The sequence below is a fragment of the Trichomonas vaginalis genome, chromosome IV (genome assembly GCF_026262505.1).
Source record: "Trichomonas vaginalis G3 chromosome IV, whole genome shotgun sequence".
In the NCBI taxonomy this organism is placed as follows: Eukaryota; Parabasalia; order Trichomonadida; family Trichomonadidae; genus Trichomonas; species Trichomonas vaginalis.
In genome coordinates, this window is record NC_067206.1 from 25,441,277 (window position 1) to 25,464,235 (window position 22,959).

General features: G+C 31.4%; 11 protein-coding genes across 11 annotated transcripts, besides 1 other annotated feature; 5 read left to right on the top strand and 6 right to left on the bottom strand.

The window, feature by feature from the left end:
* Window positions 1-10,282: part of a mobile genetic element that runs on past the window's edge.
* TVAGG3_0166500 (Prim-pol domain family) lies at window positions 594-1,281 on the top strand (the record flags this gene model as incomplete). Its single annotated transcript, XM_051225139.1, has 1 exon — window positions 594-1,281. A coding segment is annotated over one exon (688 nt), but the record flags the coding sequence as incomplete, so codon positions are not given.
* Window positions 1,478-2,528, top strand: TVAGG3_0166510 (uncharacterized protein; the record flags this gene model as incomplete). Its single annotated transcript, XM_051225140.1, has 1 exon — window positions 1,478-2,528. A coding segment is annotated over one exon (1,051 nt), but the record flags the coding sequence as incomplete, so codon positions are not given.
* Window positions 2,546-2,905, top strand: TVAGG3_0166520 (uncharacterized protein; the record flags this gene model as incomplete). The annotated part of the gene is made up of 1 exon (XM_051225141.1): window positions 2,546-2,905. The coding sequence occupies one exon, from the start codon at window positions 2,546-2,548 to the stop codon at window positions 2,903-2,905; it is 360 nt and encodes a 119-aa protein (XP_051110127.1).
* Window positions 3,801-4,190, bottom strand: TVAGG3_0166530 (keratin-associated protein family; the record flags this gene model as incomplete). The annotated part of the gene is made up of 1 exon (XM_051225142.1): window positions 3,801-4,190. One exon carries the CDS (start codon window positions 4,188-4,190, stop codon window positions 3,801-3,803), a length of 390 nt encoding a protein of 129 aa, XP_051110128.1.
* Window positions 7,927-8,202, bottom strand: TVAGG3_0166540 (uncharacterized protein; the record flags this gene model as incomplete). The annotated part of the gene is made up of 1 exon (XM_051225143.1): window positions 7,927-8,202. The coding sequence occupies one exon, from the start codon at window positions 8,200-8,202 to the stop codon at window positions 7,927-7,929; it is 276 nt and encodes a 91-aa protein (XP_051110129.1).
* A 3,257-nt stretch (window positions 10,283-13,539) lies between the features above and the next one.
* Window positions 13,540-14,339, bottom strand: TVAGG3_0166550 (protein of unknown function, DUF1653; the record flags this gene model as incomplete). The annotated part of the gene is made up of 1 exon (XM_001325275.1): window positions 14,008-14,328. One exon carries the CDS (start codon window positions 14,326-14,328, stop codon window positions 14,008-14,010), a length of 321 nt encoding a protein of 106 aa, XP_001325310.1.
* A 150-nt stretch (window positions 14,340-14,489) lies between these two features.
* TVAGG3_0166560 (cell redox homeostasis) lies at window positions 14,490-15,653 on the top strand (the record flags this gene model as incomplete). The annotated part of the gene is made up of 1 exon (XM_001325276.1): window positions 14,490-15,653. One exon carries the CDS (start codon window positions 14,490-14,492, stop codon window positions 15,651-15,653), a length of 1,164 nt encoding a protein of 387 aa, XP_001325311.1.
* A 202-nt stretch (window positions 15,654-15,855) lies between these two features.
* On the bottom strand, window positions 15,856-16,746 carry TVAGG3_0166570 (RNA splicing; the record flags this gene model as incomplete). The annotated part of the gene is made up of 1 exon (XM_001325277.1): window positions 15,856-16,746. The coding sequence occupies one exon, from the start codon at window positions 16,744-16,746 to the stop codon at window positions 15,856-15,858; it is 891 nt and encodes a 296-aa protein (XP_001325312.1).
* A 498-nt stretch (window positions 16,747-17,244) lies between these two features.
* On the bottom strand, window positions 17,245-19,442 carry TVAGG3_0166580 (peptidase M60-like family; the record flags this gene model as incomplete). The annotated part of the gene is made up of 1 exon (XM_001325278.1): window positions 17,281-19,434. The coding sequence occupies one exon, from the start codon at window positions 19,432-19,434 to the stop codon at window positions 17,281-17,283; it is 2,154 nt and encodes a 717-aa protein (XP_001325313.1).
* A 984-nt stretch (window positions 19,443-20,426) lies between these two features.
* TVAGG3_0166590 (uncharacterized protein) lies at window positions 20,427-21,221 on the bottom strand (the record flags this gene model as incomplete). The annotated part of the gene is made up of 1 exon (XM_001325279.2): window positions 20,608-20,985. One exon carries the CDS (start codon window positions 20,983-20,985, stop codon window positions 20,608-20,610), a length of 378 nt encoding a protein of 125 aa, XP_001325314.1.
* A 784-nt stretch (window positions 21,222-22,005) lies between these two features.
* Window positions 22,006-22,829, top strand: TVAGG3_0166600 (regulation of pentose-phosphate shunt; the record flags this gene model as incomplete). Its single annotated transcript, XM_001325280.2, has 1 exon — window positions 22,037-22,792. One exon carries the CDS (start codon window positions 22,037-22,039, stop codon window positions 22,790-22,792), a length of 756 nt encoding a protein of 251 aa, XP_001325315.1.
* Window positions 22,830-22,959: the final 130 nt, after the last annotated feature.

A 22,959-nucleotide genomic window follows, 5' to 3' on the forward strand; every position in this document is an offset into this window, starting at 1 on the left:
AATAGAATAAATAAATTGATTGGAAGAGATGAATTTAATAAAGATGAATTTTTAAACTCTATCCAAATTTAATTTTTATTCCTCTTCGACAACATCTCTCTTCCATCATTACTGCATAACCACATTTTCTCAATTTTAGTGGTTTGTTATTTTTAACATGTTCTTGCATCATTTTTATCATTTCCTCCCTTGTTATGATTCGTGGTAAATTTTGAGCTTGTGGGGTATTCATTTATGATAAAAATAAAAATTTGTTATCACTTATTTTATCGTTAATGTTTTAGGTTATTCAATAATTAATTATTTTTGAATAACTGAAGGGGTCACCAGGTCACCAGGTGGTCACCAGGTAATTTAACTTCTCTGAAAAAATGTGACAACATGACATTTTGACAACATCACAGGAGGAAGGCAGTTATGACTTATTTTTGAATAACTGAAGGGGTCACCAGGTCACCAGGTGGTCACCAGGTAATTTAACTTCTCTGAAAAAATGTGACAACATGACATTTTGACAACATCACAGGAAATATGATGCAGTCCAAAAATAAAGTTAGTTTTAAAATTGTTTTTATTTTTTTATTCCTATATAAATGACAGCAACAAACAACAGCAACAACTATATCGTTTCTGATGAAAAAGTTATTGATTCATTAGCTGAGGAATTAGTTGTGGCAGAAACTAAAACCCTCAACGAAAGAATTGGTGAAAACAAGATTGATTTACATAACTACCTCAAACACGATGGAGGAAGAGGAAGGAAAACTGGTATGGCTTTATTAGTAAATAAAATTTCAAATTTAACGATTATAGATGTTGATATCAATAAATCATACAATGATGAACTTAAAGAAACAGTTAGAAAAGATATTTTATCAAAACTTTCGGATAAAGATGTTATCGTTAAAACCGCTTCAGGAGGTCTTCACATTTATTGCAACACTAATTTCTTCTATTCAACCTCGAACAGAATGATTAAATGTTATTCCTGCAATGATTATGATATTGACATAATGACTTCAATGGATGATTCAAAGCGTTCTTTAGTAGTTATGGCTGATTCAAGAGTTCGCAAGAATGCAACAGAACCAATCAATACATACTCATTCATTCGTGGAAGTTATGATTCAACATTAACCAGAACAGTGAATGATATATTAAATGATTTGAATATTAAGGTAAGAGTTGAACAGAAGAACGAAGAAATAAAGACTATCATGAATGAAAACAAAGATGTAAACATTGACGATAAACTAGCTCAGAGCATAGTTGATGGCATCTGTGATTTTGAAGTACATAATGATGGTGGAAACATGAATTTAGAAAAAGAAATAACCTTATTCACACTGTTTCAAGCAATTAATTCGTTACCTAATCATTTAATTAATGAAGCATACGATAACGTTTATAATTCTGCAATTTAACTGAAAATGCAAAAAGTAATTTTGAAAAAGCACGTAATAGATATGCACATTTAATGACTTCTCCATTTGTTTTGGTGAAGATTCTAAAACTATATCAAAAGGAATATTATGATGAATACGTTTTACCTTTATTACGTAAGCCAAAAATAACATTTGATATCAAACTTGATGACTCGTTTTTGATAACAGATATTAGACGCAAGGCTGAAAATCATCAGTATAAAAACAGTTCTGAAGTAATTGAGGATTTATCACGTGTAATCCGTTTTGTAGATTGTGGAAACAAATACTTCATTCAGAAAGATTACAACATACACGACAAAATGAATCAAATATCATTTGTTCTTCAATCAAACATGAAAGAGTCACTCAAAATGATTAAATTATTTAAAGAAGAAGGTAAAACAATAACAGCATGGGATGTACTACTAAATCAATTGTCTTCATTAACCGTTAAGGGTGTTTGCTTTAAATCTGATTCCCCCGATGTTTTCTCAATGTTTCATGGTTATAAATACAACATTCTTGAAAAGCCTGATTACTCAAAAATTGAGATGTTTATGAATTTCATTAAAGAAGCCATTTGTGATAATAACGATGAAGTGTATAAATACCTTCTCAGCTGGATTGCATCAATGATTCAACATCCTGGAATCAAGAATGAAACAGCAATTATTTTGAAAGGACTTCAGGGAACAGGTAAAAACAGATTCACAGACATTATTTCTGAACTTCTCGCTGGTTATTCATGTAAAAACATTACCGAAATAAGTGAGCTAACGGGTAATTTCAACTCAGTAGTTGAGAATAAAATGTTTCTTGTACTTAATGAACTCAAGAATGTAGGTGAAGACAGACTCGCAAACTTCAACGCTTTGAAATCAATTATAACGGATAATGAGATTAGAATTAATGAAAAGAATCAACCCAGAAGAACAGCTCAGAATGTTGCAAACTTCATTTTCGTAACTAACAACGTTTACCCTGTCAAAATTGAAGTTGGAGACAGAAGATATGTAGTTTTAAGAGTTAATGGTAAATTCAAGGGTCAATTTGATTACTTCAAGAATTTGATGGATTCATGCACTAAGGAATTTTATGATAACCTTTTAACATATTTTATGCAATATAACCTTTCATCATTTAATGTACGAATCATACCGATGACTGAAGCCAAACAAGATTTAATTGAATTATCAGCAAATCCTTTAGATGTATGGATAAATACACATTATGATGAATTGTGTGCGGGTATGACGTGTAAAAATGCTCTATTCTGCAAACCATCAGACATGAAAGACAAAAACTTTCAAATGAGCATTAAGGATAAATGTGAAAGGAAACAAAGAAAAATAAATGGTAAACAGACATGGTATTATGTTTTGAAAGAAGAAATGAAAGGATTATATAAACAGGTTGAACCAAACGATAATGAGGATTCATTTACTGACGATGAAATACCTGTAAATGAAGCTTTATAAAGTATGATTTGAATTTATTTTTGCATTAATCCTTTCATGACTGTTGTCAAAATGTCATGTTGTCACATTTTTTCAGAGAAGTTAAATTACCTGGTGACCACCTGGTGACCTGGTGACCCCTTCAGTTATTCAATAATTAATTATTTTTGAATAACTGGGAAATAAATTTACGTCAAATATGCAATTTATAAAATCTTATGTCGACAGGCTACGTAGCACAGTGGTCTAAGGTGGTGTTATGGAGGGGTTAGGGTCTGTGGTTCGAACCGCGACGGCGCCGTATTTTCTTATTTTCTTTGTTTGTCTTGTTTGTCGTGAATAAAAAGTATCATAAAAGTGCTCTATCTTCCACGGGAATAAATAAAAAATTTACTTTATTTCTTCTTTATTTCTTCTTTATTTCTTTATTCCCGTGGAAGAAGGGTTTTGCTGTTTTTCTCAGCCGAAATCAATGATTTTTTCATTTTTGATCATTTACGCTCATTACGAAGAAATCATGACAAAGAATATACGATGAAGAAATCATGACAAATCATTTACGCTCATGTTTGACAAAGAATATACATTCATTACGATGAAGAAGTCATGACAAAGCATAAACGATGAATGATCATGACAAAACATTAACGTAAACATTTATTTCCTATGTTGTTGTCAAAATGTCATGTTGTCACATTTTTTCAGAGAAGTTAAATTACCTGGTGACCACCTGGTGACCCGGTGACCTCATCAGTTATTCAAAAATAAATAATTATTGAATAACCTGAAAACATTAACATTAACATAAACATTAACATAAACATTAACGTAAACATTAACGATAAAATATATTTCTGCAGTTCATCCATTACTTCATTACCTAATTAATTACAGACATAAAATATATTTAGTTCATTCAATAAATGCGGTACCATGCAAATACAGTCATAAATGGTGGCATATAATCTTCACCCAAGCCTGTTGGATTTGTTGTGAAAGTATGGACATGATTTCCTCCTGGTTCAGTTGGTCGAAATGTCTTTTTTGCTGAATGGTTATAATCTGGAGATAAAACATCATAGCCAGCATAATATTCTGAGTTGTATAATGGGTGGTCTCTTAATGAGTGGCTATGGTCGCCAGAAAAGTTTGTAGTTCCTGTATGAGTGTGCGGGGGTAAGTTTGCTTCAGTAATTTTCTTCGAACCTCCTGTTTCCTTTGAAGAGTTTGCACAATAGAGGAATTTATCTACAATCTGCTTCCACGTACCGAAACCCAGAACTGTTGCTGGATTTGTTGAGTTCATTGACGTATAAATAGAACCAATGGGGTAAATCATCTCAAGAATTGTATTTAATCCATTATGAATATTGAATTTATTATATAATATTGAATTTGGGTGAGTATTTAAAACTGGTCTTGTTATCAATATTAACGTATTATTTTTGAAAATTGCTTTTCTAACATCTTGAAATTTTGTGATTTCAGACCAGTTTCTTCCATCACTACTGATATTTACTAAATCACCACATCCTAAAGCAATGAAATACCCATCAATATAAAATAAATTTGTAAATCTATAATTTTGAGTAAATTTTGGAGTGAATGAATAAACCAATTCCCAATTTGATAAATCCTGTGATAAATAAATATGTCTGTTATAACTTACAGGATATGAATAGACCATTTCACCTGAAACGAGAACATAAACATTTGATCCATAACATAAAGCTTCAATGTCTCCATCAGCTTGAAAAATTTGTTCAAATTGACCTTGTGGTATTGAAGATGATCTATAAATTTTATCATTTTGTAGGATAAAATACATGTTGTTAATGTAATACCACTTACTTGTATAATCAATTTTCAAATCTGATGACATCATACTAAACATATAATAATTTCCCATCCTCACTAATGAAAATTTGATTGACTTCATAAATTAGTACCCATTTATTATTAACGCATCTAATAGGATTATTTGGAAATTTAAATTTAGCATCTTGATTTAAATTACATTTGAACCATTGGATACAATCGAATGAATAACAAGGGCAAAAATCATCTCCAACCGTTATCATTCCCATAAATTTACCGTTATTATATTCAACATATAAAATTCTTGGATTAATGATTGGCTTTCGTGTATCAGGATTCAAAACAGATGGAGTAAATGATTCATAGTTTTTAAAATCATTTGTTTTAAAATAATAAAGCACTCCAGCTGTATAAAATAAATACATGGTCACTCCATCGAAACATATCCATTCAAAAGAATCTATATCAAAGGTTTTATCTGATGATTTCATAAAATTTAAAAATGGTGGAGTAAAATAGACCTCTGATTGTTTTATTTCTTCATTAACAAATGATATATCAGCTTTCTTATTTAACTCACTATCCACATATTCCTTATCTGCCTTCTTCTCTAACTCATCGTTAACATAAGTTTTATCTGCTTTAAGGTCTAAACATCCTGAAACCCATCCTGTATCAGCTTTAGTTTTAAGAATCTTCGATGTCCGTTCATGATACCATTCAACCCTTTCTATAATTTCATTATCTTTTTCATTAACATATTCCTTATCTGCCTTCTTCATTAATTCACTAACCACAAGTCCCTTATCTGCTTTCTCCTCTAACTCACTATCCACATATTCCTTATCTGCTTTCTTCATTATGTCATTTAGGAAACCTTTTATGAATTCCTCATTTAAATTAAATCTTCCAATCTTCAAAACTTTAGGAAATGCATTTAATGCGTAATATCTTTGTTCTTCTGGTGGAATTGATGTTATATCATCCGTTATACCTTTAATTTTTGAATTCATAAATAAAATTTCTTTTATATTTGATATCACCGCACCACCTTTGCAAACGAATTCGAAATGGTCATTTTTCAATACTATCTCCAAATCTCCATATTTCAACATTTGCGTTTGTTCTGCCGTCTTTGAATTATATGCATATATGGCGTATGTAATGGTCTGTGCCTTAAGTTGTTGTGGTTGCTGTTGTTGTTTAATCATTTATTATGATTTAAAAATAAATATTTAATCTGTTATCTCATCAGCTATTTTTTCTATTTGAAATTGCCATAATATTTCATTCATGAATTCTAAATCACAATCAAATAGGTCGGTTACTCTAAATTTAATATTTGATAAATCTTTTGAATGAAGAATAAATGAATTCCCGGATAATTGAAACGGATATGATAAAGAAAATATGTTTAAGTTGATGGATAAAATGTTTTGTATTGATGGGTAAGAGTTAGGGTCTAATGTTTGATGTGAAAATCTCATTGGGGTATTAACTTTATCACATTTGATTAAAATGAAATTGGAACCAGTGTCAGAATACAAAACATCCCCAACATCTTTTCAAAAATTTAATATCCCCAACAATGAACGAAGATGAGGAGTACAAAATTTAATTTTCAGCGGAAATTTAATAAGGTTATTTATTTCATCAAGTTCAAAAAGTTTATCAGGTTTTGATTTAAAATTTTCTTCATACCATACGATAAATGATTCATTTAAATAACTTAAAATCGTGTTAATATCCCATTTCGTTATCACATTATTTATATACATATCATACGTTTTTTCATGGTCACCTTTAATAAATGATATATAATCTGAAGGGTCTAAAAGAATGGGATTAAATTTACCACTCACAGAAACGAGAGTAACATTATAAATTCCACTAACTGTTAAATTTAATTCACAACTATTATTCGAAATAATATTGATAATTGACATTTTTATTACGATTAAAAATATGGTAAAGCGTTATTTTCCAGTGATAAATAAAACTAGAATAAGATTACCTCAAGAATTCATAAATTCAACGAATAAGAAATTCATTCATGTTATAAATTTCAGTGTTTTCAGAAAATATGAGTCAATGTCATATTCATCATCGGGTTATATTTCACTTCATTCAAATTTAGTTCAATCAAACCCATATAATGACCATTTCATAAGATTTTCAGATGGTATTAAAAATGTAATTGATAGATTAAAATATGAACAGATTGACAATATCGAATTTTTGGAATTTTGGTTTAAATATCCTGATGGAAAAAAGATTGAAGTTAAAGATAAAGCTGATACTATAACAAAAACAATTACAATGACCGATCCAGATAGTGGGGAACAAAAAGAAATAAAACAAACGATAGAAACTGGTGAAAGGTCAATTATTATTGATTATGATTCAAAGGATTATTATTCAATAATGTTAATGCTTGAATATTAAATGGCCTTAACAAAGAATTTTTCAAGTGATATTTTATATTCATCAACTATTTTATTATAAATATCATTATATGTTAAATGAAGTTCAGTTGTTGTTCCGTTCTTTGATATCTTAATTGTGCTAATATCCTTTATAGGATTTATTTTTGCAACTGTTCCGCAGCATGAAACCTCATCATCTATGAAAAATTGAATCTTAACGTCTGAATCTTGAACATCACAAAGAATGGCGATAATGTGAATTAATGATTCATAAGGTAAAATAATTAAACCGGATTGATCAATTAAATTTATTATTGAATCATAATTATCAGTTATTATATCACGGTAAATTTTCATTAATTCAGAATTAATGTCTATTTTATATGGCGCATTGCGACTGGAATCGTATATTCCTGGGTTCTCGATGTTTGATGAAAGAGGTGGGGGTATGTTGGATATGTGGGATTTCAACAGGTTCTTTACCGGGTTCAGATAAAATGATTGGGTCTCCATTCTCATGGTTTTCTTCATTCTCATCATTCTTCGGTAAGTCACGAGTTAATAAATTTGGTTGAGTTGTTGACCTTGTTAATTCAGGGCTAACATTAACTTTAACATTTTGAATAATTCGTGATTTATCATCATTTACGTTATAACCAACCGTAATCTCTGCTTTTGCGTTAGTGTTCTTTTGACTTGTGAAACGTCTTCTCATTTATAATTGAATAAAAAAAGAAAAATATATTTAAAGTTTTATTTAGTTGTTACGGTAATATTCCAAGGTTCATCATTGTTTGCTTATACTTTCTTTGTAACTGCACCAATAATGTTATTGATATTGCTTTGAGTTTCTTCCAGTCTTATTTTATCATTTACAATATCTTTAATCATTTCATTACATGCATTCTTAAAACCATCTGATTTTTCTAATTTACGTCTATCACTTTCTTTAATTAAATCAAAGTTATAACCTTGTTGAGAATAAAGTGGTTTCTTTATCAATTCCTTGAACGCTTCTGCAAGTGAAGATGAAGAAATTCTTGCCACTTGAATTGGTTTAAATTCTGCTTTCATTGCTTCTTTCTGTTCATTGAACACTGGATCGAATAAAGCAACTTTAAAGAATTTCTTAGCTGGAATTTCAGGTCTCAAATTTGCATATTGACCATCAAACTGATTAACATATGTGGTAATCCATCCGGTCCTTCTTCAATAGCGTTTAATTCTTCATTGAAATAAGAATATGGATTATGACGGTATGAATTAATTGGACCATGTTCACCTTCTCCAATGTATTGTTTAACAGCTTTTCCATTTTCATCAAATTGCATAGGATAACATTCATTATATGCTTTACGTTTAGGATAATCAGATACAGTTAATTTGTAACCATTTATGACTTTAATATTACCTCGACCATCAGTAACGAAAACTTCATTTATACCATCAGGTTTTCCATTTGGACCTGTAATGTCTGCTTCATGTGCTTCCCAATTTGGACCATGACGTTTGGCATATGCTTGAGCTTCTGGTAATGTTAAAACGTTTCTCATTTGTTTTACATCCTTTTGAAGACCAGCAACAATATGGACTAATTCTTTCATTCCGTCTGGAACTTTCATAGTTCTATTATACACACTCCCCTTTTTGTTTGTCCCTTGTTTTAATGGAACCTGTAGAAGATTTGCTATTTCTGTCATGTTTAATTATAAATAAAAAATAAAAATTAATTATAAAAAGTTAATCAAATTTAACACTCCTTTATTTAAATCAACTATTATTTTTCCATGTTCACCTAATTGCTGATATTGTGTGTAAAGTTCATTAATGCTCATTGGTAAATTCACTTGATAAAGCATAACGTTCAACTGTTGACGACTAAACCACTGAAAATGAAAAGTGTTGATAGATTTGATTTAATGTTTGTGCTTAATGCTTTGAAGTATTGAACAGCCATGAAGAATGAACACTGAATGTGTCGACATTGAGTTAATAACTGATTAAAATATGATTTCTCATTTGTTATTAGTTTTGATTTCACCGCATCATCTAGAAAAATGAGTGAATGCAAAAATTCTCTATCAAAATTTGAAATAGAAAGTGTTTCAAATAATTCATCCCGTTGTTTATCAATAATTTTATCCTCTAATCCTTGCTTCTTGATTGTATTATATAATTCTTTATACATTAAAAAGTTTTTTAAATAATCTTCTGCTTCTTCTTGTGATAAATAAATAATTGGAATTTTGATTAAATGCTTTAAAGATTCAAATGTATCATCTGAAGGTGAACCTGAACGGTTGATATAAATTAACACATGTGAATGGGGGGAAGTGTTAGCAATAATGATAATTTGTTTTAATATCGTTAATGTTTTACCTTTATTCTGTTTACCAATTGCTGCAGTGATTGAATTTAAGTAACATTCAGAATATGGAATTTTCATTAATTTTTCCTTAGATAGAGCATTTCTATTATCACTCAATGCTTCATTAATCATATCATCTACGTATGTATTATATACTCCCGCTAATTCTTCAGAATTTAAATCCATTTAATCAAAAATAAATTTATAATTTTATACATTTCTATTCATCAATATTTCATCATATGAACTTCTATACTGTGGTGGTGTACCTGTTGGATGATATTTCAAACCTTCATCCGGTGTCCATGTCCAATACGTAGTCCTAGTAAACCAAACCTGAGGAGGATTTGTCACCTTTGAACAGTAAGTGTCATTTACACCCTGAATGATTGGATAAGCTTTCACTTGTACTGTAACTTGTGAGTTGAAAGTTTCTAATCCATCAAAGAATATACCCGCTCCATCACGTTGAACTGGAATAGTGCATAAGAATGAAGTTTGGTCTTTCCATGTTCTAGCTAATGGTGTGCCATTATCATCATTCAGTGGTCTAGTTAATGAGTCCTCGTATTCTTCTGTGCATTCATTCACTCCATCTAAATCAGAAGCTTGAAGCATACGTGTAAAGAATATGTCACCCACTGTGGTCATCGCTTGATCGGGGAAGTTTCTGGAATCTATAGTGACCTGAAGACCTCGAAGCATTGGATTTTCTAAAACTGTTCTTTGCATTGCATTCTTCGGAAATGCTAACACAACATCTGTAACATTATGAAGAGCGTATGAGAAATCTGAGCTAATACCTTCAGGAGTGATGCAACCTCCATTTAGTGAACGAACGTCAATATGTTGAGCTGGAATCATGAATGGATCTTCCTTACTGAATAAACGTGGTATTGCTTTAACTGATTCTTCAATTAAACCGTATCCTGGTGTAATACATTTATCCTCTAAAACTTCCATCTTTGTGCATGAAATAATAACGTCATCAACTGTTGCGTCAGCAGATGTAGCGGCTAAGCTGTAATTAATTTGGCAGGAAGTCCGATTTGTTGGAATTTGCGATCATATTTATAAACATGATTCATAATCTTTTCATAATTTTCATCAGTTATCTTTTCATAAACGTAATTTTGTAAATCAGCAACTCTTAACGGGTCAACCTGACAAAATACTAAAGTATCCCTGAAAACATAATATTTAAGAATGATTTCACCAAATGATTTAGGATAATCATCGAACGCCTGAAATGCTAACAAATCATTTACCGGAATAATCATATCAAAAGTGATATCAACTTCTTCATTTGCTTTCTTGAAAACTTCTGAAGGGTCAATATATTTACCACATACTGAGTTATCATATTTTTGAACATTATTATATAACGAATGAACAAACTTTTTAACTTTCCTTTCTGATTTTGGTTTATATGTTGCAAATGCGAAAGATTCACGGGCGCAATCCATCTGAAGATAACCGGCATCACCTCTTTCGGTTTCTACTTCTAATTGTTTAAAGCTTTGATTTGATGATTTGTAACCAACGAATAAACGCATGCATTTAAAAGCGGCATCACATGTGAAAGCTTTATTTGAAACTAGAGTTGCTTTAACTTTGCGTTTAATATATGTGTCACCTAATTGGTTCACATCATGAGCCGGATTTGTAATTCTTAAATGAGTTTGTTTATCATCAAAATATGGAGCATCAGAGTCATAGCATGAACTTTCAAGTTCTCTATAATATCTTCTTCCGTCATTCTTTGCGAATATTTCATTTATCTTTTCGAATGAATGAAACACATTTCCATTAATTGTTTAGTGTTTGGCACCAAATAGTTAGTCGTCATTTATTATTAAATAAAAAATCAAAATTAAAAGATGAAAATGAATTTTTAATTTTAATGAAATAATCAACTATGGCTGCAGGATTCTTTAAGAAACTGTGGGATAAAGTAAAAAGAGGAGCGCATAAAGTTTGGGAAACAATGAAGAAAGGAGCAAATTGGATATTTAAGAATAAAGAAGCAATTAGTGACGTTGCTGAATCAATAACACCAAAAGCTGCCCCAATAAGAGAAATTTTAAATAAAGGAGAAAAAGTTTATCAAAGACTACAACCATACTAAGATAAAAATAATATTTATTTATTTTTCCACTATTACCCCTATTTTATTAAGTATTCCTTCAGCAATTCCACCAATTGCGTTACCTGCTTGTGCTCCCATCGCCGGATTACCTGCTTTAGTACCTAATACTCCACCTATGATAGTTCCTGCCGTTTTCGCTACTGGTGCCAAAAAGTTTGCAACAGGTTTAATAACCTTTTTATAAACCCAACCTGCAGCTTTCTTAATTCCATCCCATAATTTTTTAAAGAATCCTGCCGCCATTTCTGATTTAATATTAATTAAAAAATATATTTCATCACTTATATTCTAATTTTTATTTAATGATAAATGAAACCGATTTTAAAAATAAATGAAACAGAGGAGGAAGAAATAAATGAAAGTGAAAATGTTCAACAAAAAATAAACGTTGTTAAACCAATTACTGAAATAAAATTTTTTCATCTGTTGAAGAATTTAATGACTATTATGCTAATAATAAAAAATTATTTGAAGAATTGACAACATGTAAATTGAATAAAATGTTTAAAGTTGATGGATTCAAAATTTCAAAAATAAAAGGAGTGGTTAGTTTGAAATCTATTCCTCAATCAAGAATCACCTCATTAATGAAAATTGATGATTTAACAAAAAGAATAGAAATTATTGAAGAGCGAATAAATCAAATTATTGATTTCATAAATCATGACTCGTTGAGCCCGGGTCCTTAAAGCCATCACTGAGTTCAAGGTTATATTCATCAAATATTTCATTATTAAATGCAACTTCTGCTAGTTTATTTATTTTTTCAATACGATCATTTGAAAGTTTATCATTTAATTTTTTCTGAAGTTTTTCATTTTCTAGTTCTGAAACTTTATTTGGATGATATTTAAACCCGTTAAATTCTTTTTCCTCAGTTTTGATCATTAATTTACAAAGAACTTTTGTGGTTGGAATTCGTTTAAACCATTTATCATTAATATTTGTTATATATTCAATATCTGGAATTAATTCCCAAATTTTTGCATTTTCAATTAATTTATTATCAAATGCAAAAGCAATAGGTTTAATATTAAACTTACCTTTATAATATAAACTTTCTACATAATCATCGAAATAAACATCTACTTGTTTAACATTTTCAAGAATTGGTGAAAGAGCATCCATTAATTGATTGACGGTTACGAATCTTGATCCACTCATTTTCATACAAATTAAAAAAATAAATTATTCAAAAATGTAAGACATGAATTTTTAAAGTTTATTTTTTATTCATGAAAATAATTATTTCTAATTTCTTTTACTCTCTCGTACATACTAGATTTAAAGAATTCAGAACTTTTACCATAATCTCCTAAATGTTTTCTTATCCCTAACGTGTGCCAGTTATTATATGAAACTGAATAAACTTTATCTTTATCTTTACACCTTTCATCACTTCCAATATATTTATATTTCAATTTTGATTTAGCATTTTCATATTCATTAACGTTTAATAATTCACAGTCTTCCTTTTTAAATAAATGTTTATGTATTCAGGATTTAATACTCTACGTTTATATGCTCCTAACTTAGTTCTAAAGGTTTTTCTACAAAATTTAGGAATTCCATCCTCTTTAATGTCATCAATGATTTCCATTTCATTATTTTCAATTTCTTCTTCTCGTTTATGAGGTCTTTGATTATGACTCCATTGATTCCATGAAATTAAATATTCTTTATCATTATATTTATACCTCATTAGCTTATTTTGGCTTTCATATTCATTTAATAATTCACAATCTTCATTTTTAAATTGAAGTTTAACCCATTCAGGATTTAAACAATGTTTAATTAATCGCGGAATATCTGACATCATCTATATATAGCTTCTTTTATAAAAGATAAAAAAATAAATTATTTTAAAATTAATGTTAATTTTTTTAATGTGTTTATAAATTATATTTTAATGCATCGTCTATATATAGATGTAACAAAAAAAGTCACAAAACCCGCACTCATATACTACTTTCATTTTTTAACTTGATATCAATTTCTTCAACCAGACTGAGGCTATATCAATGACAGCCTTTTATTAGTTATCCTTTGCTTCTTTATTTGCTCCAAAACTGATCTGAATTTACTGCATCAAGTTAAACTTTAGACACATAATTATCTTTATTAGCTCCAACTGAGACATGCCGGATTTTTATCAGCTATAGATCATACATTTATAAAAATAATTGAAAGTTATCCTTTTTAAATTTTTTATTTCAATTTTTTTTCTCCAAATTCATTAAGCCAAAGTTTTGTCTCTCAAAAAGCTGTGGAAAAAGATCTGAGGTAGCTTTATATCATGAATTCTAACTAAGATTTATTAATGATAGATTTAATTTCTCTTTTTTATGAAAAATAATAGTGCTTATTTAATGTGGCAGAGCCAATATTGGTAAGCTGGAGTTTCGTAAGGGTGCGATTTCTTTAAAGCAGCAACAACATCTTGAATTTTGTCTCTAGTAACAACCATTTCAAGCTTGATTTCTTCAACATGTTCTACAATGTTTTGTTTACCAATGAATGGGTTAGATCCTTCAAGTGGGCGAAATTGGCCTGTACCTAGTGTTTGCCACATACAGCAATCATAGTTACCAATACGTCCAGCTCCTGCTGCACATAAGGCTTCCTTTACTTGTTCAATTTGTGGAACAGGAACATAAGTTACAAAGCAATATGCTTCACCCATTTCAAAGTGAAGTGATATCAAATTAATAAGCTTTTCAGCCCAGTATACGAATATGTATCAACTCATAATCTTAATTTTCAAATCTATTCATCCAAATGATCGGAATTTGATTCAAAATTGATGAAAATTTTAGGTATTGTCACTTTTTGTTTCTTTAAAAAATGATTTCGATCCTTTTCCAAACAACATTTTCTTTATCTCATAAACTAACATCAGAAAATTATACATCTATTGTTCATAACGAAGGTCATATACCTGTTTTCTTGAAAGCTTGGGCATCTTGGTGTCCACATTGTAAAGAATTGGCTCCAATATGGGATGAACTTTCCAACAACACAGCATTTGAAAACAGAGTTATCTTTGCTGATATAGAATGCGAATCAAACAGAAAATTATGTCAAACACTTTCTGGAGAGAATTTTCCAAGATTATATTGGATAGACCAAAATACAGACAATTCGTTATTTAAATATGAGGGCCCTAGGAACTTAGCTGACTTAGTTTCATTTGTTACAAAACAATTAAATTTCCCGTTATTACCTGCCAACGAAAATGAACTCGATGATATTGTTGCTAAAGCAAACAGATCAACAACATTCGTTTTTACTATTGATCCTAATGATGATGTGTCTATTGGAGTCGCAAAACAATCGGTTTTGCCAGAAAGAAATTCATCATCAAGTTTCATTATAATGGACGGCCCATCAGGCAGTAAACCACGTCTTACATGCTATTCTGGATCTAAAAACGTCACATTTGATTACAAAGGCCAATGGCTTGCTGACAGAATTAATCATTTCATTGCTCTTAAGACAATACGATTCCTTAGATACTTCGATGGTTACGTACTTAGATACTCTAACAACAGAGCAATCCGTGTCTTCACAGTCGTTACAAATTCATCTCAAGATGAAATCCCCGATTCAGCTCGCGAACAGGCTGTACAAGCATCAAATATGTTCATTGTTGCTAGAGAAGATTGTTACGGTGGCTCTTGGTTTTGCAGATATACCGATATTCATCCAGTTCCTGGCAAACCAACATTTGTCATCTACTCAGGCTTCGAAAAACTATTTTGGACATATAATGAATCAGAAATTTTCTATGATTGGCTTGTTGATGTAAATTCAGATAAAATAAAAGGAAATGGACCTGGAACTGGCTGGCTTAACTTGATCAAGAAGCCATTTTATGATGCTAAGATTGATGGAAGAGCACCACCATACCTAGTTTTTGTTGTTCCAATTGTATTTGTCATCCTTATTGTTATTATCTTTTGCGACATCACTGGATTGAACGATGCTGCAAAAACAAAAACAGAATAAAGAATATAGAATATAATTGATTAAAAAATAATTAAAATATTTTAATGAAAATACAAACAATTAATTTATTGAATAAAATTAAACGTAGAATCATGTATCATTAAACACATTTGAAGGATTTCCTTCATATCTGTTCAGAAAACCTATACTAAAGAAATTTTCGATTTGAATTTCTCTTTGAGAAGTTGCATATCTTGTTTAGTTAATCTTCTTTTTCAAAGATACCTATATGACCATTTGTTGAACCTAGAGATATGGCTGTGAATGGTTCATTGGCGGCTACATCAATTATTGGGCCTTCACCAAACTTAATTTTATCATCAAGCTTTCCTTCTTTTGTATCCCATATGAAACCTTCGCCTGTTTTCGATCCTGAGATTATCTTATAAATTGAGGAAGCAAAATGGCATTTAATTGGGCAATTTTCAATGATGGCACCTTCGTACATCTGGTATGCGTCTCCTGTGTTAGTGGTTTGTAATTTTATTCTGGATGAGCTATCTGCAACTAAAACTGCATGATTATCCCAGCTAAGTTCTATATGCATAATAGGTGAACCTATATCATCCATAATAAGTTTGTTATTTCGAACGTCATACATTCTTAGCTTTCCATCGAGCGATGCAGTGAAAATTTCATATCTACTAGTTGAAACGGAAGTTATAGCATCTTTAGCATCTGAAAAGACACTCATAGGCGAATTACTGCTAATTCTGTTATCCCATGCTTGGACAGTTGAATCTGTTGAACCTGAAAATACAATTCCTAAATTTTTGCTGAGACAAACTGAGTTAATAGCACCATCATGGCATTTTAAACGTCTGATATCGGCTTGTCTTTCGACATCCCACCAAACTAAGGAGCGATCAGTGCCTCCGCTTATCATTTGGGAGTCAGAGTTATTAGTTACGAAAGAGTTAACGGATCCCATGTGTCCTTTCATAGAAGCCACAAATTCATTATTATCAATTTTCCATATTTGAATCACACCATCCTCACCAGATGAAATAATATGCTTATAGTCTTTACTATATTTAATTTGCGTTACACTTCCATCATGTGCAGTATATTCATGCTTTAACTTCAGAGTCATTCAAAATTCCAAAATAAAAATAAATGATCATTTATCGCTATCAGGATTTGTTTAGAATCCTATGTTGCTAAGGTAACTTAATCTAATTTTCTATGATCTTCTTTTTCAAGCATATGGAAGAATAATATGTTGTTTTGGAAACAAGATTAAATTTCATTATGCTGAAATCCATATAAACCTTTAAACTAGATATAGAAAACCTTAATAAAAACCTTATGAATCTGCAGAAAGTCAAATGTACTGAAAAGAAGATCAAACAAATTTAAATCATATTTGTTATAGGTTTTTGAGCTTAGATATCAATAATTTCAATTTTTTACAATGTTGTATGCGTCTTTAGGATAGCGTAGATATTCAAACGTTGAAAGTTCTTTTTGATATAGAATAAGATTCTATTTTTTTGATATAGAATAAAGCATAAACCAACCAAGTAATCTAATTAAATGTCTGCTGTATAAAATTTAAATGGAAAAATAAAAAAAAGAGATTAATTTTTTCATAAAATCCAAGAAAAATTAATAATATTTTATTTCACTATATCTGATAAGCTGGCATATTGTGAAGAGAATTAATAACAGAGAGTGGGATTGGTCTAGTACGACTCAACAAAGCAGAGAAATCAGCACCTCCAATGTTCGACAGATTCCTGACGAATGATATCCACATATCTTCAGGTATATCTGTAGTCTGAACATTTGGATCTCTAAAGCTGGCAATGACTCGAGGCAATATCGTCTTGTCAACTTTAGTGTGAATTTCCCAAAGCTCGTGGAAGAGCTGAGGCAATTCAATGTCCTCCAGCATCATTGGCGTGAAGTCTTTATATTCATTTGTCAACGCTGCTGAAGCTGCGACATTTGAAATCGCAATCTTAGTATTTTCATCAATACTAACAGTCTGTAAAAGGGAGATGGCAATGCCAATGAGGAGTTCGAACAATATACGGTTTGGCTGCTTGACTCCATTAATTAATTTATCAATATCTTCTGTGCTAAATACGATTGGGTATGCAACTGAATGCTTACCTGGCTCCATCATGATATCAAATACAATTCTGAATTTATATTTGTAATCTACCGCTAAATAAGATTCGACATCTCCAACTAACCTCTCTAGAGAGGTAGCGAACGGTTCTATGTCGAACTCTCTGGCCGCTTTGGTTGGCATTGTAACTATCGCGTTCTTTGTCTCGATTTCGCACCATGGTATATCGATATCTTTTGTTTTCTGCCACATATCTGTTCCGATTACGTAGTGCGGTGCTTGTGCGAAACCTTTAAGCTTAACGTGAACGTTGTAGTCAACAATGTCCTTGTCATCGTCGATCATCAGATAAACTAATCCTCCGAACGGCGAACCGACCTTTGTTTTGTTAGAAACAATGGCTTCTGTAATAATTGTTGATGGCCAGCGGTCCCATGGAAGCGGCCTTGTTAAGTTTTTCTCCGTATGGCAGCCAATTTGAATAAATGAGTTCATTGGAGCGTCGTCTATGTCGATTTCCGCGATAACTCCGGCTGGAAGCCAAAGTCCAGTCGACGTCCACTCTTGTGTGTTGATGACCATGTCCAACTCGAAATCTTTTAATTCGACATCTCCGGTTGGGCCGGGGAAAATTTCATATCCTTCGACCGGACGCATCAACTCGAGAGGAAGTTTCTGTAAGATGTCTAAAATTAGCATGGCTACGATGGATTGTTGGACTATTTGGAATAATTTGTTATCTTTTATGTAATTTGTACGCTTTAAGTAGTTCCAAGAAGTCTCAAGGAGTTCTGTAAGTTGTGGAGTATTTTCGTCTCCACCTGCGAGGACGTAAATTCGAAGATTTGTGACCAAATCATCCAGAATGTACTGGCCAATGTCATCTGACTGTAATGTTGTGATGTATTTTTTGCTCATTTCTGAAAATGTATGTTCTTTTGCCATTTCATAATTTTGTCCGATTTCAATGGATTCTCCGTCATCACCGTTAATTAGATTTGTAAATCTGATACCGAATTTGAGCAAGAAATCGTTGATACTGATTGATTCTTGTATTGGATTATAGAATACTATCAAACCGTTACCGTCGTCAACAACGTATTTATATAACTTGTCTGCTTCTTCTGGTTTAAGCTCGTAACTTGTGTTTAAAACTATAATTGAGTAATGCGATAGATTGGTGGGAAAATCACCGCTTTCGATGAAAAGTCCCATAGCCTCAAATGAACTTTTGTAATTTCTCATATCATTTCGGCTGAAACCTATACAGAATGTTTGAGCGAACGTTCCTTGCCCTCCAGCAAGTACATGCGATAAATTTTTGAATAACATTGTAGTTTCGAATGCTTGAAAATTTTGTTGAGAAAGAAAGTCTATACATGAAATGCAGGCTAATTGACCATTTCCTTTTAACGAGCATGAAATAATAGGCAAGCGTATGTCTGCTATGTCTGGTTCTTCGAGCTTGAAAACGGCACTGACAATTGGAAATGCTGTATCACCAACGCACACCTGAGGAACAAGCTCAGGCGGGTTTGCAATTAAACGAATACCATTTGTTACTGCATGGAAAAATTGTTTTTTAGTAAGTTTTTCTGTGCTGTGATCTCGCATTCCTGGACGATTCTGAGGGAAAGTCTGTCCATTTCTTTGAGGCCTGTCTTTCTTCTGTACAACCCTGGGCGATGATTGAACACAACCCATTGTTATCACAGCTCTATTCAAATAATTCTTTTTTCCTCTCAAATTAGGCGATGTAAACCCGACAAAAACGTGTTTTTTTAGGGGAAAAAAGTGAATATTTCATGAAAATAAATAGTAAAATGGATATAGAATAGGAAATAGATTGCATATGTGAAATCATTTTCCGGGAAAGACATGTTAACAAACCTAAAAACGAACAAAATTTACAAAAATTCGTTTTTTCGTGATTGAAGCAATCTCTTCAAAAATACTGCTTAAATACGCATAAACATCAATTGCCAATTTTTCAAATTCGAGTTTAAAAACCGATCATTCAAAAGTTAAAATAAATTTTGATATGAAAAGGTCGCCCACATATAACTAATTATTTAATTATTTAAATCATAAAAGTTTATTTCAATCCAATTCAAAAAGTCGATGTAAAAGTGCTTATGAGATATTTAATGTATCAATTTTCATTAATTCATTAAATAAACATAAAAATTTTGTTGTTTGTAAAATATGCAGAAAAATTCAATTTAGAATTTTAAATTTGTATTATTTAGTGGAGGTTAATTCTATCTTTTGACTTTGAGAGGGATTGAAAATTTTGTGTGTAATTTTCATAACATTGTGTTTATTCTCAATCACTTTACATGATAATGAATGCTTGCCTTGAGGGCAATATCATGCAATTTAGGGTTCAATTAAAAATCTAATATAGTGGTAGTATTTGTTTTTTTAATTTGTTTACTTTTTGGGTTCGATATTTTCGTTTTAGTCTTGAATGCTGACATCAAGATGTTGCAACAGATACAACTGATAGATATGTTGTTAGTTGGCTTATTTTTATGATCTAGCTTAAAAGATAATATTCATATTTTATTAACTCATACCATAAGCATTCCTTCATATGAAAGCACGTTATATTAACTGTACTCATTTATTTTAGTCTTTCATTAATGCGGCATCAATAGAATATTGATTCTTCAATTAATTCAATAGTAAAATAATCAATAAATGTTGTTGAAATATTTAGAAATTAGTTATTAATATATTGAGTTGTTAGTAAGCTAACTCATTTGTTATAATATATTTAGCATTCTTGAGAGAGCCTTCAAATAATAATGTAAAAATGGAATACATGGTTTACTTCGGAATGTAATGACTAATAAGAAGATCTTTTTAGAGTTTCTAAAAATTTTTTACAGGATTATCCTTTTCCAAGTCACGGTAATTATAGACTACTGGTGGAAGCCTTGGATCCGCATGGAAAATCCTGACATAAGAATTGATATCATCCGTGAATTGAATTTTTTTGGAAAATTTTGTTAAAAATGAAATGACTGGTTCTGGTGTATTAAATTCTGGTTGCATCAGCAATTTCAAGATTAACTTTTCGAGAACAATTCCAAGGGATGAAGCGTAGGCTTCGGTGTATGTATAATCGCAAAGGTCTTGATAACGAAATACTGCGCATATTGCACGACGTGCTATGAAATCAAATTCATCTTCAGGAAGTTCAATTCCTTTAGTGAATGCTAAGAAATTGAAAGGAAATATAAGATACATTCCTTCGTATTCGGTTTCCTCTGGATATTTAATGGTATGCAAAAAATCTTCTACGTATTTTGGGAATTTAATAATGTACAATCTGTTCTTGGGGTTTAATTGTAGATAATCTTCAAATTCATCTTTTGAATCATTCTTGAGAAGCCTGAATATGTATAAGAATTTACTATGTGAACTCAATTTTGTGCATAAAAAATGAAGAATCGCCTTTAATGGGAGAAAGATTAGAATCTCAAAAATTTGACGATTTTGTTTCTGACATGTAAACCATCTTTTACTAAATAAAATAGTACCCTAACTAAAAGATCATGCGTTTCACACTCGTATAGTCTCAGAAATGCTTTTACCTTAAGTAATGTAATTATGTTTCCTCATTTATGCATCAGAATTCTGCTTTTAGTCAAATTTATTCTTAAATACATCACTTACTTGAATACTCATTCCCCAAAGGGTATCTGTTGTTTTGATTATTGTTTGATAAAGTTATATCAAAAGTTATGTATCAAATTTAAAATTATATATAGGTGTTAGAAATTTTATTAAATCGAGATTGAGTCTATGACTCAAGTTGTATTCTTATTATATTCCAAGCTGACAATTAGATATGTATGCATAAAGTACTAGAATTGAGATTTTCAAATTTTATTCTTTGCTTTTGAGAGATAAAAGTAATCAAAACCAAGATCTTGAAGTTAACAAAGCAAGTTCATCTCATGATTTGAATGATTCTATGTTTATTAATTCCGACAATGTGCGAACATTGTTTCGGATAAATTATTGAAAATTCTTTACAACTATCGATTTTAATATTAATAAAAAATGGATGTCCATAGTTTGTACATTTTTTGAATCTTCGATGAGTTGAATCATGGGTGGTCGCATTTTCAGAAACGATCGACTTCTTATCTACACTAATTCAAAAAAATTACAAATTTTTAATTCTTTAATAATGTATATTAAATGTGAATTGATTTGAAAAAAAATATTCTATGAATGATCTCAATTATAATTTGAAAAAGTCGAAAAGTGGCCAGATATAGCATTTTCTACGATGGCTGCTAAGTACACTATCGTCCTCCTCCGCCACGGTGAGTCCGAATGGAACCTTGAGAACAAGTTCACAGGCTGGTACGACTGCGACCTTTCTGCTAAGGGCCGTGAAGAGGCTAAGTCTGCTGGTGAAGTCCTTAAGGCTGAAGGATTCACATTCGATATCGCTTTCACATCCGTCCTTAAGCGTGCTATCCGCACACTTTGGATCACACTCGATGGCATGAACTTAATGCACATCCCAGTCATCCGCTCATGGCGTCTTAACGAGCGCCACTACGGTGCTCTCCAGGGCCTCAACAAGGCTGATACAGCTAAGAAGTACGGTATCGAGAAAGTCACAGAATGGCGCCGTGCTTTCGCTATCCCACCACCACCACTTGAGAAGGATTCTCCATACTACCCAGGCAACGATCCACGCTACAAGGATCTCGACCCAGCTTGCCTTCCACTTCATGAGTCCCTCAAGACAACAATCGAGCGTGTTCTTCCATTCTGGTTCGACCAAATCGTCCCAGCCATCAAGTCTGGCAAGAAGGTCATCATCGCTGCTCACGGCAACTCCCTCCGTGCCCTCGTCAAGTATCTTGACAACATGTCCGAGGATGAGATCGTTGCTCTCAACATCCCAACAGCTGTTCCACTTGTTTACGAACTCGATGAGAACCTCCGCCCAGTTTCCCACCGCTACCTCGGTGATCAGGAGAAGATCCCTGCCGCTATCAACGCCGTTGCTAACCAGACAAAGGGCAAATAAATAATTGGTCATGATTTATTCTTATACTAATTAATACTCCTTTTTTAATATTTTTTTAAAAAAATCATTGCATTTGATTTGTAAATTCTCGTATTTTGTTTATTTGATGTATCTTTTCTTAAACACTATGGCATATGTTTACTAAATTATGCGTCCACAACCATTTA